Source organism: Notamacropus eugenii, chromosome 4 (genome assembly GCF_028372415.1).
Source record: "Notamacropus eugenii isolate mMacEug1 chromosome 4, mMacEug1.pri_v2, whole genome shotgun sequence".
Classification (NCBI taxonomy): domain Eukaryota; kingdom Metazoa; phylum Chordata; class Mammalia; order Diprotodontia; family Macropodidae; genus Notamacropus; species Notamacropus eugenii.
In genome coordinates, this window is record NC_092875.1 from 57,294,265 (window position 1) to 57,310,778 (window position 16,514).

Below are 16,514 nucleotides of genomic sequence, written 5' to 3' on the forward strand. Positions count from 1 at the left end.
TGGTTGAGTATTAATCCTTTGAAATATTTTAATGTTGCCTAACAAAAAAACTGTCTTCATATTAATTTCTGCTCTCAAGCTGGTAGAATCTCTTATGAAAAGTACATTCCCAAAAAGAGCAAAGAAAAAAGTGGTCCATTTGTACCAAAATATTTGTAGCAGCTCTTTTCAGAGTAGACAGAAATGAAACTGTTGGGGATGGCCAAATAAATTATGGCATATGAATGTAATGGAATATTGTTATGTCAAAAGAAATGATGAGTTTCAGGATCTCTATGAAAACATGAAGAGTGAAGGAAACAAAAATTGAACAATGAAAACATAAAGGGAAAACAACAACCTTTGAAGGACTTTAGAACTGTAATACAATGATAAATCCCTAGTCCAGAGGACTGAAGATGAAACATGTCCCTTATTTCCTACCAGAGAAGTGATGGACTTAAAATGTAGAGACAGACATATACGTATTTTTGGAAATGGCCAGTGTGGGGATTTGTTTTGCCTTGGACTACGCATATTTCTTGTGAGGTTTTTCTTTTTCTTTTTTTGTCATTCAGTGGGGAGGAAGGGCAGTGGGCGATATAGTGTGTGTTTGTCCTTTGTTGCTAAAGAAGACCATGCCATCAGAGAAATGATGACATGACTTGCACTTGACTTTGTTTTGAGTGAGGGAGGGCTGTGCAGGTCACCAGCTTCACTTCTCCTCCAGAACCATCTGAATCCAGTGACCAGATATTCATCAGCATGACTGGAGATGACCCAGGATGAGGCACTTGGGGTTAAGTGACTTGCCCAAGGTCACACAGCTAGTGAGTGTTAAGTGTCTGAGGTGAGATATGAACTCAGGTCCTCCTGACTCCTGCACTGGTGTTTTATCCACTGCACCACCTAGCTGTCCATGGGGGGATATAATAAGTACATGTAAAAAAGAATTATTTTGTAAAAAAAATAAAATAAACGAACAGCTCAGGGGCCATATTTAGTGATGAAACCATCAAGTTTTATTTTTAAATGATGCTTTTCAATTGAAGGTCAAAAGGAGAACTATAGTTTTATTATTTCTTAAGAAATATACAACTTTATGCAATCTTCAACCCAAAACAAAAGGATGTAGAAAGCATAGCACAACTAAGCAAATCTACAGAATACACCAGTGAAGCTGCCCTGATGGATCCCTTCTCTGAAATCCCATGTCTTCCAGCAACATACTTGAGTGCTGCATCCAAAGAAAAAACATCCATGGATTCTATAATAGTGCCCAATAAATCATCTTCACAGGAAAAAAAACAACAAAACCCAAAAACTTATTCAACCACAATCTCATCTTCTGATTCAGCACCAAAGTTTTCTATGTTGGCTTCTTTTTCATGAGCACTGACACTTCCCATGCCATTCCCCTCTGTGTCCAGCTCTCCACTCCGGCCATTGTCACTGCTGGTTCCTACACATGTATTCCCATTCTCACATATTGGTTTGTTTACTATTTCTTCTTCCAGTGGCTGACTAGAAATATCACCATTTCTAGTCTCATCAGTATCAACAGTGCTTTGTCCTTTGGTCCTCACTTCACTGTTCTCTTGTGGTGGGACTGCTTCTTCTCCATCGACTGCTCTGACTGCTGCAGCAATGACCTCTGCTAACACTGCTGTAACGACCTCTTCAGCAGTCTCCCCTTTGTCTTCATCTCCTTCAACTTCAACTCCATCTGGATCCACTATTTCATCTGTGAAGGGATCTTCACCCTTGGTGAATGAATAGAAACAATGTTAGTGACCTGTCGTAGAAAACAGAACACAAAGAACAGCCAGAAACCTTCAAAATAATCATGTTAGGGCCTAAGCTGTTGGATCTAGTTAGAAAAACCTAAGACTTTACCTCCTAAAACATATGAAGTAGAATAACAAAGAGTCCAAATGAGATCATACTGCTAAGGCAGTTAAATTTTGGGAAAAAAGTCTTTTCTAATAACAGTTTTGTAAACATATATAAATTCCTTACCCCCCCCCAAAAAAAATCAGAACCACATCTTGTGAGAGATGTAACTCTACAAAAATATTGTAAAATAAATAAATGACCTTTTGGTAAAAATTACAAGAACCTGTACCTAATGGTTTCATGGGTGGATTTATAGCACCCACTTATCTTTAACACTTGCATTTGAAAACAAAAGACATTATGGACTATTACAAATAGGGTTAGGAGTTTCTGTACTCAAAATATGGGGGGGGAAGATTCTAAAAATATTTTTTCTTTCTGTTTCCTTTCAAATTTAGGATCAGAACATGAAATTAATTTTTAATTTTCTATTTAAATAATTATTTCTAAATATATTTAAATTAATTGAACGCTCAAATCTGAACCTGACTTGAGTCATATTTTTTGCATATCCTAAGACATACACACAAATGCTTGAGTATACGTGGAGGACTGTAAGAATTATTGACAAGAAATGAATCCATACTTTAATAACGGAAAAAAGACAGAAACAAGGACTATAAAATGATACATTTTTAAAAGTCTTAATTTCTCAAACTGCACAAACTGGGCTAATCCAAGACTTCATTAAAAAGGCTCTAATCTAAATTTCCCAGTATATATTATTTGGCAAGACTGGAATTCTAATGACAAACAATGTGCTCCTTGATCATCTTTCCACAAACTTCTCTCAAAGTCTGCATCTTCTGAATCCCAAAATTTATGAGAATAAATTGGAACTATGAGATAAGCCATCTACTCAGAATAGTCTGAGAATTTTTAAAAGGATTACCTTAAAAACACTGTGAATGACATACAGAAGACTAACATTTTCACAGATAAACTTTCTAGACACATGAGAGTATTATGCTAGTCTACCATAAAGTAGCAGAAATTTTCTCGTTTTCATGAGTGCATAGGTTGTTAACTTTAAAGCACTATATAACTTTAAATTATTTTTTATTATTATTTCAAGTTATAGATAAAAACAAAAATCGCTAAGTTCTCTCAGAGAATCCCTAAGATCGGGGTGAAGTTTGTGCACATCTAAAACCCAGACACATACATCTTTCTAGAAAATCAAATAATTGCCAAATATTGCATTGTAGATATGTCTACAGCAATGGACAATCCTGTTCTTTTCCCAAAGGTTCTGCCTACCCACTGACATGTCTTCCCCTTTCCCCAACCACAAACCTTGAGGTATTTTTCAAGCATTTTCACTATATGTCTGTTGTTCAAGACACTCTTAGCCACGTGTAGGCTTGTCTTCTTGAACTGTTCAGCAGCGAGCTACAGAGGAAGGCAAACAGAGATTACTTTTGGAAAACTTGCACTGAGGGAAAGGAAACAGATTATAGGTCTGCTGTAAAAGATTTAGGTTACCGAGGTACTTATCTGCACTGACAGGGGCAGTCTCCTCACTGAGAAATCAGTATAAGAATGACATTACAAGTCTTATTTAGAGGCAGCTGGATGGCACAGTGGATATAGCACTGGGCCTGAGGTCAGGAAGACCTGAGTTAAAATCAAGCATTACACACTTAAGTGTGACCCTGACAGAAAGTCACTTCACCTCTGCCTGCCTCAGTTTCCTCATCTGTAAGATGGGGATAATTATTATCCCCCCAAGCACTTACCTCCCAGGGTTGTTCTGAGTAAAAGTGCTTAGCACCATCCGTGGCTCATAATAAACACTAAATAATGTTAGCTATCATCTAAAAACAAACAAAGAATCATTCTTCTACAGAGGGAAGCAGTAGGACATGATGATAAGAACACTGGCCTTACAGTCAGAAGATCTGGGTTCAAATCTAGCTTAGCTATGCATCCTCAGGTAAGGTGCTTAACCTCTGATGTTCACGTTTTTTCTTGTTTCAAATGGGGTTGGGAGGAGAGGAAGAGCAAAGCTTTTTACATAATAAAAGCACTACAGAACTAATGAGTATTTATTTATATAGGCAGTCAGTCATCAAGGCATGGAGATTGTTAAGCATGATAAGCATGGAGTTGTTAAGCAATCTGTTAGTATTGTTCAAGGTTAGTTCTGCAAGGTACCATGCTGGGTGCTGCAAATACAAGGACAAAAACTAAATATCCCAGCCTTCAAAGAACATATAGCATAATGCCTTCAGACATACATATCTTAGCAACTTAAAAATCAGGTTACAAGTAACACATTTCCAGAAGATGGTAAAGAATCTTGTTAACTTTACATGAAGAAAACTCTCAATCGCATAAATCTCAACCAAGCCTTGGTAAAATATCTAACCTCAAATGATAGGGTTAATTTTAGCCTATTTAAGCTTTTAAAATAAAAGCTCCTTTCTAACACAATCCCTCAAAAATGACCACAAGATGTTGTGATAATGAAAGAATACCACAAGGATCAAGATTGTCATCAATTTTCTGCCTTCCACACCATAATATCTGATTTCAGAATAAAGCAGGGAACACTTACACGGCGGTTGTGATTGTGGTCGGCAGAATAAAGGTGTCGCTGAAGAAGATGGTGCTGAGCAGGAATTAGCATGTCACAAGCCATACAATGTGCAGCTTCAATCCTCTTAAAAAAGTGTTCCTGACCAATTCCTGTAAATCCAAATGAGGGTTGTTTAATCACTGCCCATATGATCAGAATTGATCATTTGTAGGGTTCTATGGCCACATAAATTTTATAACCCCCTCACCTCCCATCCAACTTTCTCCTTAAGCATCCTCATACCATCTAATTAAAGAGCATTAGTTAAAATTGTTTTATGTGTAAAATTAAATATGCACTCCCTTAGCTTCTCCTTTCTTCCAAATTATCAATTCTGAAAAGTTTACTGGAAAGTAAATTCTCTCCCTAGTTGTCTGTGTATATGTTTTTTTTCTGCTAAACATACTGACTATAAATAATCAGAGCTCATGGCTCACTTTTCAGCCTTCTATTCTCACTGCATGTTGTGCTGAGAAAATTTTTGAGCATGTTAGAAGCTATGATGTATATGTGGATCTTTTAGCTCCTCTTTCACTAAAACCTCTCAACTCACCTTTGAAAGGGTCTGGTTTCTGCTTTACACTTTCCTTCTCAGTCAGCTCCTGACGACGCTTCTCTATTTTCTTATTCCTGTTCACAATGTATTCCTAGAAAGATTGAACGACAACATAAAGGGGAAAAGGGCAATTTATACACAAAACCAACTTCAATCAAGGGCTTCTTCACCTTCTCTGTGTCAAGCAACCTAGTAAAGGCTATGGAGCCTCTCACATTCACATCTATAACTGATTAAAATGAGATAAAGAGGATAAAAAAATTATATTGAAATAGTTATCAGAATATTCAAAACAAAACAAAATAAAAACACTCAGTTGGAGGATACCAGGTTAAAACCCTGCCTTAAATATTTGCATTAAATGTGCACTGATGGTTCCCTAAAAAAGTGTCTTAGCAGCAGTATCAAAGACAGGCAGGTTTTGTTCCTTCAAATCATTTGGGCTACTTAGAAAAGATCTGAGATTTAGGAAACCAATTAATCTCTTCTCTCTGTCTCCCTTTGGTATTTATAAAATAGAGATAAACAGTTAAAGTTACTTTTTGCATCAATAATTGAAAGAAGATCCTCTGCCTTACATTATACCTCACCTGTAAGAACTCCACAGTCTTATCAGGTAGCTTAGTACCAATAAAACGCAGCGTATCTTTATGGAATTTGCTCTGTAGGTGCTTATGGATTTCGTCATCATTAAAACTACGGAACTTGCATATAGAACAAGCAAACTGAATCCTAAAAGAGAATAAAGAAATCGTAAGCACAGTAGTGAGCCAACAATCAACTTTTCTTCCCATACTGGCAATACATACACCTATCTTGGTGGATGTATTAGGACTATAAGAAGAAATGAAGAATCTATGAAGATTCCTGGGTAGTTTTCAGGGGATAAACTACCACATTATGAATGCTTCTACTAGCTGTAATATGATCATATTTTTACATAGCAACTGAGGCTGCTTGAGACTATGGACAATGTCTTACTTCATTTTGCTACCCTCTACGGCATCTAATTTAGACAAATTTCTGAGTTTGGATGCATAAACAACAGAATGGCCTGGGTAAACAGTGAGAAGAGGAAACTGACTTCTAATCCCTGCCATTGTTGATAGGTTGCCATGTTGATTTCAACAGTGACACTTCTTTACTTTAGTTTCTCACTTCTAGCAAATGGAATAAAAAACATCACACTGAGAATATTATGAAGAATAATAAAGCAACAATCTATTCATCCCTTGGCATAAGCAAGTTGCTTATTCTAACTCTGGTGCTAACGAAAACTAGTGGAGGAAGTCATTACAATTTTTTAATAGATCCATCATAAGTTCAAGTAATTTTTCAACTCAGCCAGACAAAGGATTCTTCTATATTCCTTGTTATACTTATTCCAACTGTTCCAAACCTCCACTTCAGACCCCAAACACCATCTGACTCTCTCTACTCTTCACAAGAGAAAGAGCTTATTACTTACAGAGAAAATTAAGACATTAGCTTCCCTAGTCAATATGTCATAAACTCTCTTCATCATCAGCCATCCTCTCCACTCTTTTGCTCCAGTCTCCAAGGAAAAGGAAGTTTATCCAGCCAAGGCCAACATCTATTGTACCCTCTCAGAAAACCTATGCCAATCATTCCTTCTGGCTATTTCCTCCTCAATTTTCTACCAGTTCCTTTCCTCACTACCTATAAACATGTCCAGGTCTTCCCTCTTCTTAGAACATCTCCACTCTACCCTGGCACACCCTCAAGTGAGTATCCTATAGAACTCCTCCGTTTCAATCTCTGGAATGTCCTTTTAATACTTACACTTCCCTTCATCCTAGATATATTTCTTTTGTGCTCCTTCCATCTTTTGACACTCAAGAAAATATGGATTTCCCCTCCATTCCCCAGAACACAATGTGTCCCTGGCCATCCTTTCTCCATAGTGGTTACACCTTATTTTATGTATTTATTTTGTATGTATCAATTAGGCACTGAGTAGCTGGTATGTGTGAAGCATTATACCAGATACCTGGAATACAAAGACAAAATGGAAACAGCAGCCAATAACCTCAAAAAATTTACATTATATTGTGTAAAGTACCACATACATACAGGAATGTTCAGAAAATAAAGACAAAAGAGGACTTCCAGATTACAACACCAACAAGATGGAGGACTAGACATTTTCTCCAGTCCTCATGATCTTTCTAACCTCTCCAAAATACAAATTGTGTGCAAGAGATAAAGCAAATTCAGTTGTCTCCATAGACTAGGACACCAAGAAACCAAACGAAGTAACAACTCAGTGAACTCATAGTAAAAAAGGCTATTTGATAGCCGCCACTGTGTTCACTCAACATTCCTCCTCACCACCCATCATGCTTCCAGCAGTCATCCTGAGGGTTTGCAAGAGCAATCAACTCTCCACACCATCCCCCTTCCAAAACAACAGAAACCCAACATGGCAGTGCTCTTGTGCTACAAAACAGAGCTCAGTTAGAACTGAAGAACAGAAAAAACCAGGGCAGGATTCATGTATGATTGGTTGTGTGGCACTCCGCTAAGCCAGAGGGAAAATAGCTCAACATCCAGCTAGGCCCAATTCTGTAACCCTAGAAATCATTTAAGGCAGAGACCAAGGGAGGCTGGGAGAAGTTTAAGATCCAGTCCCCAGAAAAACTTCTGAAAAAAAGAAAATGTTGTGCCAACTGAAAAAAATCCACAGATTGTCTCCAAGAAGGGAAAAAAAAAAACTCTGAAAACTCCAAGACATGTAATATTTAAATTGAACAATTCTGCTAACAACAAATTCAACAAGTAACCTTCAAAAAAAGACCTTCAAATACAAAGGAAAAGAAATTCAAATAACATAAGACTATTGTGCACCCACCAAAACCAGTAAGAGGGAATGACGTATTCCAAAGATCAAAGGAGCTCACAATGCAAACTAAGGTGATCCTATACTTCAAGTGTGAATCGAACTATTAATGAAAGAAAAAAAAAGAGGAATGTTTGCTAGAGACATTCAAGACATTCCTAGACAGAAAAACCAAACCTGAATATTTTTTGTTTGTCAAACACAGAAACACAAGAAGAGTAGGTAAATACAGCAATCAACAATAACATAAAAGATCATTAAGACGAGATTTTTTTTCAAAATGTACAAAAGGATGAAAGCAAAAGAACAAAGAAGTGATGGAGAAAGAGGCCTGAAACATCATGAACTAAATCTCCCAAGATCCCACATACAAATAAATCAATGGGTGTGTGTGTGTGTGTGTGTGTGTGTGTGTGTGTGTAATTAAATTACAAAATTGGAGGACACAAAAAACGGTGGGGGGAGGAGAAAGATAAAGGGGGAAAATGTCATGTAACAATGATGAAAAAGTTCCTGTAGTCTCTCAGGAAGACAGTCTTCAAAAGAATGGGTAAGGAGGCAAAAGGAGGGATAGAAAGAGGGAGAAAGAAGTGCAGAAATCTTGTTTCAGTGCTGGTGCTGGGGATAACATTGAAGAATGACAGTTATTTCTAAGAATGAGGTACAAAAGAAAAAAGGTGGCTGGGTGACAAGATCTAAAAGGAAGTAACAGAGAAACTGTTTATAAGGAACTGGAAATAGCTACCTTAGAAACTTTAATTCCATAAGGAATACAGATACTAAGGAAGGATTAAGTTAAGTATAAGAGCCATGAATCAAAGAATAAAAGTATGGAATAGAAAGGGGAGAAAAATAATAAACAGAATGAAGGAAAGAAATCCTGTTTAGTAAAAGGCATAGAAAATTAAATTTAAAAACTAACAAAAGAAGCTGAAGGTGGGATAAAGAAACTTGAGGATGAGAGGAAGAAAGCCAGTAGGAAAAGAATTGCCTTAAAATAGACTGGAATTAAAATAACTGAAGAGATATCGTACTGTGTTTAAAGAAAGGGTAAAAAATCCTAATCTAAAAAAACAAACTTTGAGACAAATGGAGGAAAAAAATAGACCTAACTCATAATTTTAAATGTGAATAGATTAAACCAAAAAGAAAATGAAAAAGAGTGACAGATTGGGTAATAAAAACAAAATCCCTAAATCCGTTGCTTTTAAATTTGAAACCTTTAAAAAAATAAAATAAAATAAAAATTAAGGCCCGGGAAAAAGTTTACTATGAATCAAAAGAATCTAAAGAAACAAGAATTACAACAATCATGTAATCAAACAAAGCAGAAACAAACATAAGCAGCTGCATGGAAGAACTGCAGAGGAGAGACTGAAGGCAGGGCGAGAAATTAAGAGGCCATTTTTGCAATAGGCCAGATGACAAGTGATGTGGGCCTAAATTAGGATAGTTGTAATGGAAATAGGAAGGGGACAGATGTGAAAGATATTAGGGAGGTAGAGCTGACAAAACTTATGTGTAGAGGGGCAAAATTGCTTAGCACTACCTCCAGGATCCTTCCTATCAAGCCTTGAGTCAAAGTTCAGTCTAATGCCTGACTACACATGGAAACATGCTCAGGCACACATGCACATACACACAGAAAGCCAAGACCCCCAACATCCCAGTAAGTTTCTCTTGCTTTCTGGGCCAAAAATAGGGGAGGTCACCACCTGATCCAGTGATGCTCTGGGCCAGGACCTTATTCAGCTCTTCCATGTCTCCACCTCCCTAAATGACAAACAAAGCACTCTGATCTCCTATTTGGTTTTCTTTAACCTCTGTATCAAGGCCTACGCAACTTGCAGTCCTCAGGCTGCTTGTGGCAAGCCAAATGATTTCAGGTAGCCTGTAGAAAAATGTAGAGGAAAACATCCTTGGAATGTAGAGGAAATCCTTTGGCGGTCGCAAGTTTTGCTGGCTTGTTCTATGTGCTCAGGTCATTAAACATGCCATACAAGGTTTTCATATAACACATCTGTTTGCTAAGAGGTCAAAGCAAGGGTTTTGAATAATCTAATCTCATGCCTCCTTCAATGAACTTCTCTCCAACCCCTGATGCTGCACATAGATTCCCATTGTTAAATGGTGTGCATACTTCCAACCCCATATATTCACACATCATTTGAGGCATCCAGAACCTAAGGCTGTCAATATACAAACCTTAATCTCCATGCTCAACTGGCTGCTCCTTGACTCCCAAACCCCTCAACTATACCCCAACTCACTCTACACTTGCATGTCCCTTTCATTTTGCCCTCTGAAATTCCTGTTCCAAGAAGAACAGTCTTTCATCTTAAATGTCTTTCTCCTTCCACCTTTTGACTCTTCCTCAGACATAGCTCCTCCTAACAACAGCATTTTCCTACTTGCCCTTTCTCTTCTTTCATATTCCCCCAAATCTAAACTACTTTCTGATCCCTACCACTATTTCTGCCCACTCTCCCAGCACAACTCCCTTATTTAGGACTAATCAACTTCTCCTCACTTGAAGTTAACACTATCCAAATTTAAATGCAATTCAGAACCTCAAAGTTGTGCATAGCAGCCCTCCAAACATCCTCCTTTGAGGTGTCTGGTTTGCAGTCTTTCTCTTCCCCATCTCCTTGCCTTATACTTAGGGGAATTTAACATACAAATTGATAACCTCTCAAAAATCCTGATGAATTCTGGTCCCATGGTGTATTCTTCCGCTCCAGGTAGATGGTCATACTCTTGACCTTGTTATCACCCACAAATGTTCCATTTCTACACTCACGAAATTCCCTTATTTCATCATATCTTTATCACTCCAGATTTATCTGTTGCTGACAATCCTTAACCCCATTCACATGTTCATTATGATCTCCATTTCTTGTACCATAATTCTTTCCCAGACCAATACTGTTGCACTAGCCATACTCTTCTGTTCTCTATCTTGACCTCTTGGTGAACCAAATCAACTTTACACTGTCCTCCTTCCTCAAATGCCTTGCAAACCAACTCTGGATTATTTCTACCATCTGACTCCTATCTGCATATTATTGAAGAGCTAAAAGAAACTGACTGAACCCACAAAAATTTTGTTATTTAATTTTACTTAGGCCTTAATTTCTGCAAGTAAAATATTCTAATCTCTTGTTTATTTTCTATCCTACTTTCTGCAGCAACTGTTCCACAGCTTCTAGTCCCTTTGTAAGTCTTTCTCAAGCCTCCCACAGTATCCCCACCTGATAACCTTTAAGCTAAGGACTTTATCTCATATGTCACAGAAAAAATTGGCCACTTACCCAAAGATGAGTTCCTCATCTCATTCACTAAATGATCTCTCCACTATCTCCTTGTTCACTCTGGTCTCAAATGAAGAAGTGGTCCTTCTCATTGTCAAGGCAAAAACTTTAAATGTGCCCTTGATTCCTATAATTCTCCAGCAAACTGTCCCCACTATCATCCTGAATTATTCTTATGTGTGATTTTTTTCCCTGTTGCTGACAAATATATCTATGTTTTCTCCATCCTTTGATCAGCCACCCCTGATGGCTGTTATAATCTTCATTCCTTTTATGGCTAAACTGCCTGAGAAAAAAGTTAACACATACTGCTATCACTCTCCTCTCACCAGTCTAAACCTTCAAAAGTCATGATCCTGACCTCATTGTTTAAATGAAACTGCCCAGTTACCAATCATCTCTTAAATGCTATGTCTATTAGCTTTGCCTCAATTCTGATCTTCCTTGGCTTCTCTGCATTTGACACTTACTGCTTCCTTCTGGACTGTCTCTCTTTTATAGGCTTTGATAACACTACTCTCTCCTGATTTTCATCAGTCAGATCCTTCTCAGTCTCCTTTGCTGGCTTCTCATCCACAACACACCCACTAATCAAAGACAACCTCTAAAATGACATCCTATATCCCTTTCTTTTTTCCCTCTTTATCAGGAGTTCCTCACCTTTTTCGTTTGATAGACCACTTTGGCAGTTTGGTGAAGCCTATGGATCCTTTCTCAGAATATTTTTAAATGTATAAAATATGAAGAATTACAAAGGAAAACTATATTAAAAGGTAGTTATCAAAAAGTTTATGTATCACAGTATACTATCTCATTTGGTGATTTCATAAGCTCCTATGAGTTCAATTATCATCTCTGTGAAAACCATTTACAGAGCTACAGGTCCAAGACTAGCCTCCCTCCGGAGATAAAATCATGCACCTCCAACAGCATGGGTGTCTCAGAATGGATGTTTAACATTTCAAATTTACCATGTCCAAAACAGATGTCATCTCTCTCCCCAAATTCTCCCTCCTTAGAACTTTTCTAATACTGTTAAGGACACTACCACCCTCCAAATCACTGATAATCACAACCTCAGCATCATCTCACACTATTCATTCACATTCACCCCATATCCAATCCACTGTCAAATCTGGTTTATTATCTTCACATAATTACAAACGTACATCTTTTCTGTCCACTCATATGGCAACAACCTTTAGGGCCTCATCCCTTCTCAAATGGACTACAGCAATAGCCTAATTAGTCTCCCTTCCGAAGTGATTTTCCAATGTGTAGATGTGACCTTATGACCTCAAAACCTTTTTTATGTGAAATTTTTATATTTTTTTCAAATAATATTTTTCAAATAAAATGTTTAAATTTCATTTTTTAAAATGTTGAGTTCCAAATTCTTCCCTCCCCTGAACCTCTCCCTGAGATGGCAAGCAATTAAGATACAGATTATGCATGTGAAGTCATGGGAAACATTTCCACATTAGTCATACAGTAAAAGAATAGAGCAACAAAAAACCAAAACAAAACCAAATAAAAGAAAGTTAAAAAAAAAGTGTGCTTCAACTTTTGTTCAGATTCCATCAGTTTCTTCCCTGGAGATAGAGAACATTTTTCATCAGAAGTCTGTCAGAATCGTCTTGGACCATTTAATTACTGAGAATAGCTAAGTTATTCACAGTGGATCACTGTACAATATTGCAGTACCTAAGTAAAATTATCTCCTGGTTCTGCTCATTTAATTTTGTATCAGTTCATGTTGGTCTTTGCAGCTTTTTCTGAAAGCATCCTGACTGTCATTTCTTATAGCCCAATAATATTCCATCATAATCATATACCACAACTTGTTCAGCCTTTCCCCAATTGATGGGCACCTTTCAATTTCCAATTTTCAATTTGCCACCATGAAAAGAGCTGTTACAAACATTTTTGTATAAATTGGTCCTTTTCCCTTTCCTTTGATCTTTTTGGGACACAGACCTAATAGTGATATTGCTGGGTCAAAGGCTTTGCAGTTTTACACTCCTTTGGGCACAACCCCAAATTGCTCTCCAAAATGGTTGGATCAATTCATAACACCATGAACAGTGCATTAGAAACTCAATTTTTTCCACATCTTTCCAACATCTGTCATTTTCCTTTTCTGCCATATTAGCCAAACTGATAGGTGAGGGGTGGTACTGCAGTTATTTAAATTAGCATTTCTCTAATCAATAGTGATTCAGAGCATTTTTATTACTATTATTACTTTGATTTCATCTGAAAACTGCCTATTTCCTTTGACCATTTATCAATAGGAAATTACTTGTAATTTTGTAAATTTGACTCAATTCCCCATATAAATTTGAGAAATAAGGCCTTTATCAAAGACACTTACTATAAATCCCTCTCTCCTTTCTGATTTCCTTTTAATCTTGGTTATATGGTTTTTGTGCAAAACTGTAACTTAATGTAATAATAATTATCCATTTTACATCTTGTAATGCTATTTTGTTTGGTGATAAATGCTTTGCTTACCCATAGATGTATGTGATAGGTAAAATATTTCATGCTTCCCTAATTTGCTGATGGTATCATCCTTTATGTCTAAATCTTGTACCCATTCTGACCTTATCTTGGTATACTGTGAGATATTGGTCTATACCTAGTTTCTGCCAACCTGCTTTCCAGTTTTCCCAGTTAATGTACTAGAAACTTGGATCTTTGTGTTTCTTTTCATTTATTATCATATATTTATTCCACTGATCCACCATTCTCTCTCTTAGCCAGTACCGGACTGTTTTGATGATTGCCCTTTTATTATAGTTTGAGATCTGGTACTGCTAGGCCACCTTTCTTCACGTTATTTTTTTTTTTGCACTGATCCCCCTTGAGATTCTTGACCTTTTGTCATTCCAGGTAAATTATGTTACTACTTCTAGCTCTATAAAATAATATGTGGTAGTTTTTGATATGGCACTGAACAACTAAATTAACTTAGAAAGAATTGCCATTTTTATTATATTGGCTTAGCTCGCCACAAGCAATAGTTGTTCATTATTTAGGTATTAGTTTTTGTGAGAAGTATTTTATAATTGAGTTGATGTAGTTCATGGCTTTGTCTTGGCAGGTAGACTCCCAAGTATTTTATATTGCCTAGTTATTTTAAATGAAATTCCTATGTTTCTCTTGCTGCTGAGCTTTGTTGGTAATATATAGAAATGCTGATGATTTATGTGGGTTTATTTTATATCCTGCAACTCTGCTAAAATTGATGTTATTTCACCTAGTTTTTTAGTTAATTTTCCAGGATTCTCTAAATGTACCACCATATCATCTGCAAAGAGTAATAGTTTTGTTTCCTTGTTGCCAATTCTAATTCCTTCAATTTCTTAAGCTAACATCTCTAGTATAACATTGAATAAAAGTTATGATAATGGGCATCTTTGTGTCACCCGATGTTATTAGGAGGGCTTCTAGCTTATCTCCATTACAGATAATGCTTGCTAACTGTTTTAGGCATTACTTCTCCATTGATTCTTATATTTTCTGGTATCTCAATAGGAATGAGTATTGTATTTTGTCAAAAGCTTTTTCTACATCTATTAATTATATGATTGTTGCTATTGATATGGTCACTTATGTTGATAATTTTCCTGACAACGAACCAGCTCTTACAAATCCCACCTGACCATAGTGTAGGATCTTTGTAATATATTGGTGTAATATCTATGATTTTTATTTAAAAATTTTATATCAATATTCACTAGTGAAATGGGTCTATACTTTTCTTTCTGTTTTTGCTCTTCTTGATTTGGATATCAATACCATACTTGTGTCACAAAAGGAATCTGGTCAGACTCCTTTGCCTATTTTTCTAAATAGTTTACATAACACTGGAATTGTGTTTTAAATGTTTGGTAAAAATCAATTGTGAATCCATCTGGTCCTCAGGATATTTTTCTTAGGGAACTCACTGATGGTTCAATTTCTCTTTTTTTAAATGTAGGGTTATTTAAGTATTTTATTTCCTCTTCTATTAATCTGAGCAATTTATATTTTTGTAAATATTCATCCATTTCACTTACGATCTTAGATTGGCATATAGTTAGTTGGTCAAAATAGCTCCTAATAACTGCTTTAATTTCACTTTCATTGGTGAATTCATTCCTTTGATTTTTGATACTGGTAATGTGGTTCTTTTGTCTTTTAAATCAAATTAACCAATGGTTTATCTATCTTATTTCCCCCCTATAAAAGCAGCTCCTTTATTTTTGTTCAATGGTTTTCTTAAACTTCTAATTTACCTTTTCTATATTTTTTTTAGTTGCATGCCCAACTTATTGATCTTCTCTTTCTCTATTTAGCTGATATTAGCATTTAAAGTATAATATTCCCTCAAATTACTGCTTTGGCTGCATTCCAGAAATTTTGGCAAATTGTCTCATTATTGTCATTCTCTTTAATACATTTACTGATTGTTTCTATTTGTTCTTTGACCCACTCTTTAAAATTAGATTTAGCTTTCAATTAATTTTTAATCTGCTTTCATGGCCCTTAACTAAACGCAATTTTTATTGCATCATAATCTGAAAAGGATGCATTTAATATTTCTTTCTGCATTTGGTTGTGAGGTTTTTATGCTCTAATACATGGTCATTTTTTTGGTATAGGTATCATGTATGGCTAAGAAAAAGATATATTCCTTTCTATTCCCATTCATTTTTCTCCAGATGCTATTGTAACTAACTTTACTAAAATTCTACTCATGTTGTTAACTTCTTCCTTCTTTATTTCTGAGTTAGATGTACCTAGTTCAGAATTAAGATTTCCCTGCTTTTTTCACTTTACCTTTAGCATAATAGATTCTGCTTTAGTCTCTCAGGGAGAAAAAGGGCAGGGTTTTCCTTTTCTCCCTGAGTAATTTCCCTAATTTTTTGAAAACTTACTTGTTTTTGAAATGCAGTTTTCAGGCCTTCTAACAGGCAAATTACCATAAAGTCTCTCTTTCCCCTATCCTCACTCTTTTGATAGTTCCATCTGGGGTCACTCGTGGGAACAGCAGCTGTTCCTGGGGGGTATTTTATGGGATTATTGCTAGCCATATGATCCCCAAACTTTTGGACATGTTCCCAAATTCTCCCCTTCTCCTCAACGGTACAACAGACAGAGAAAAGAATATGTAGATCCTTCCAAGAAAGTTCAAATTGTAGGGATATGTCCCTAAACCCCTAAGTAAATGTAGTGGGGTCTTCCGAGTATCTCCCCAGTGTACCTCTATGCTGTGTCTCTCTCTGCTTCAAGTGTTTCTTGTAAACAACATTCTGCCAGATGGTGGGTTTAAATTCACTTTGC

General features: G+C 36.4%; 1 protein-coding gene across 2 annotated transcripts in view; it reads right to left on the bottom strand.

The window, feature by feature from the left end:
* Window positions 1–978: 978 nt before the first annotated feature.
* Window positions 979–16,514, bottom strand: part of AKAP8 (A-kinase anchoring protein 8) — a 57,160-nt gene continuing 41,624 nt past the window's right edge. For both annotated transcript variants that reach the window (XM_072601180.1, XM_072601181.1), the window contains exons 10-14: window positions 5,603–5,744; window positions 5,010–5,103; window positions 4,436–4,566; window positions 3,172–3,267; window positions 979–1,742 (exon numbers count right to left, since the gene is read on the bottom strand). In XM_072601180.1, coding sequence (XP_072457281.1) covers window positions 1,305–1,742; window positions 3,172–3,267; window positions 4,436–4,566; window positions 5,010–5,103; window positions 5,603–5,744 — 901 coding nt within the window. In that variant the 3' untranslated portion in view covers window positions 979–1,304. The remainder of the gene's footprint in view (window positions 1,743–3,171; window positions 3,268–4,435; window positions 4,567–5,009; window positions 5,104–5,602; window positions 5,745–16,514) is intronic.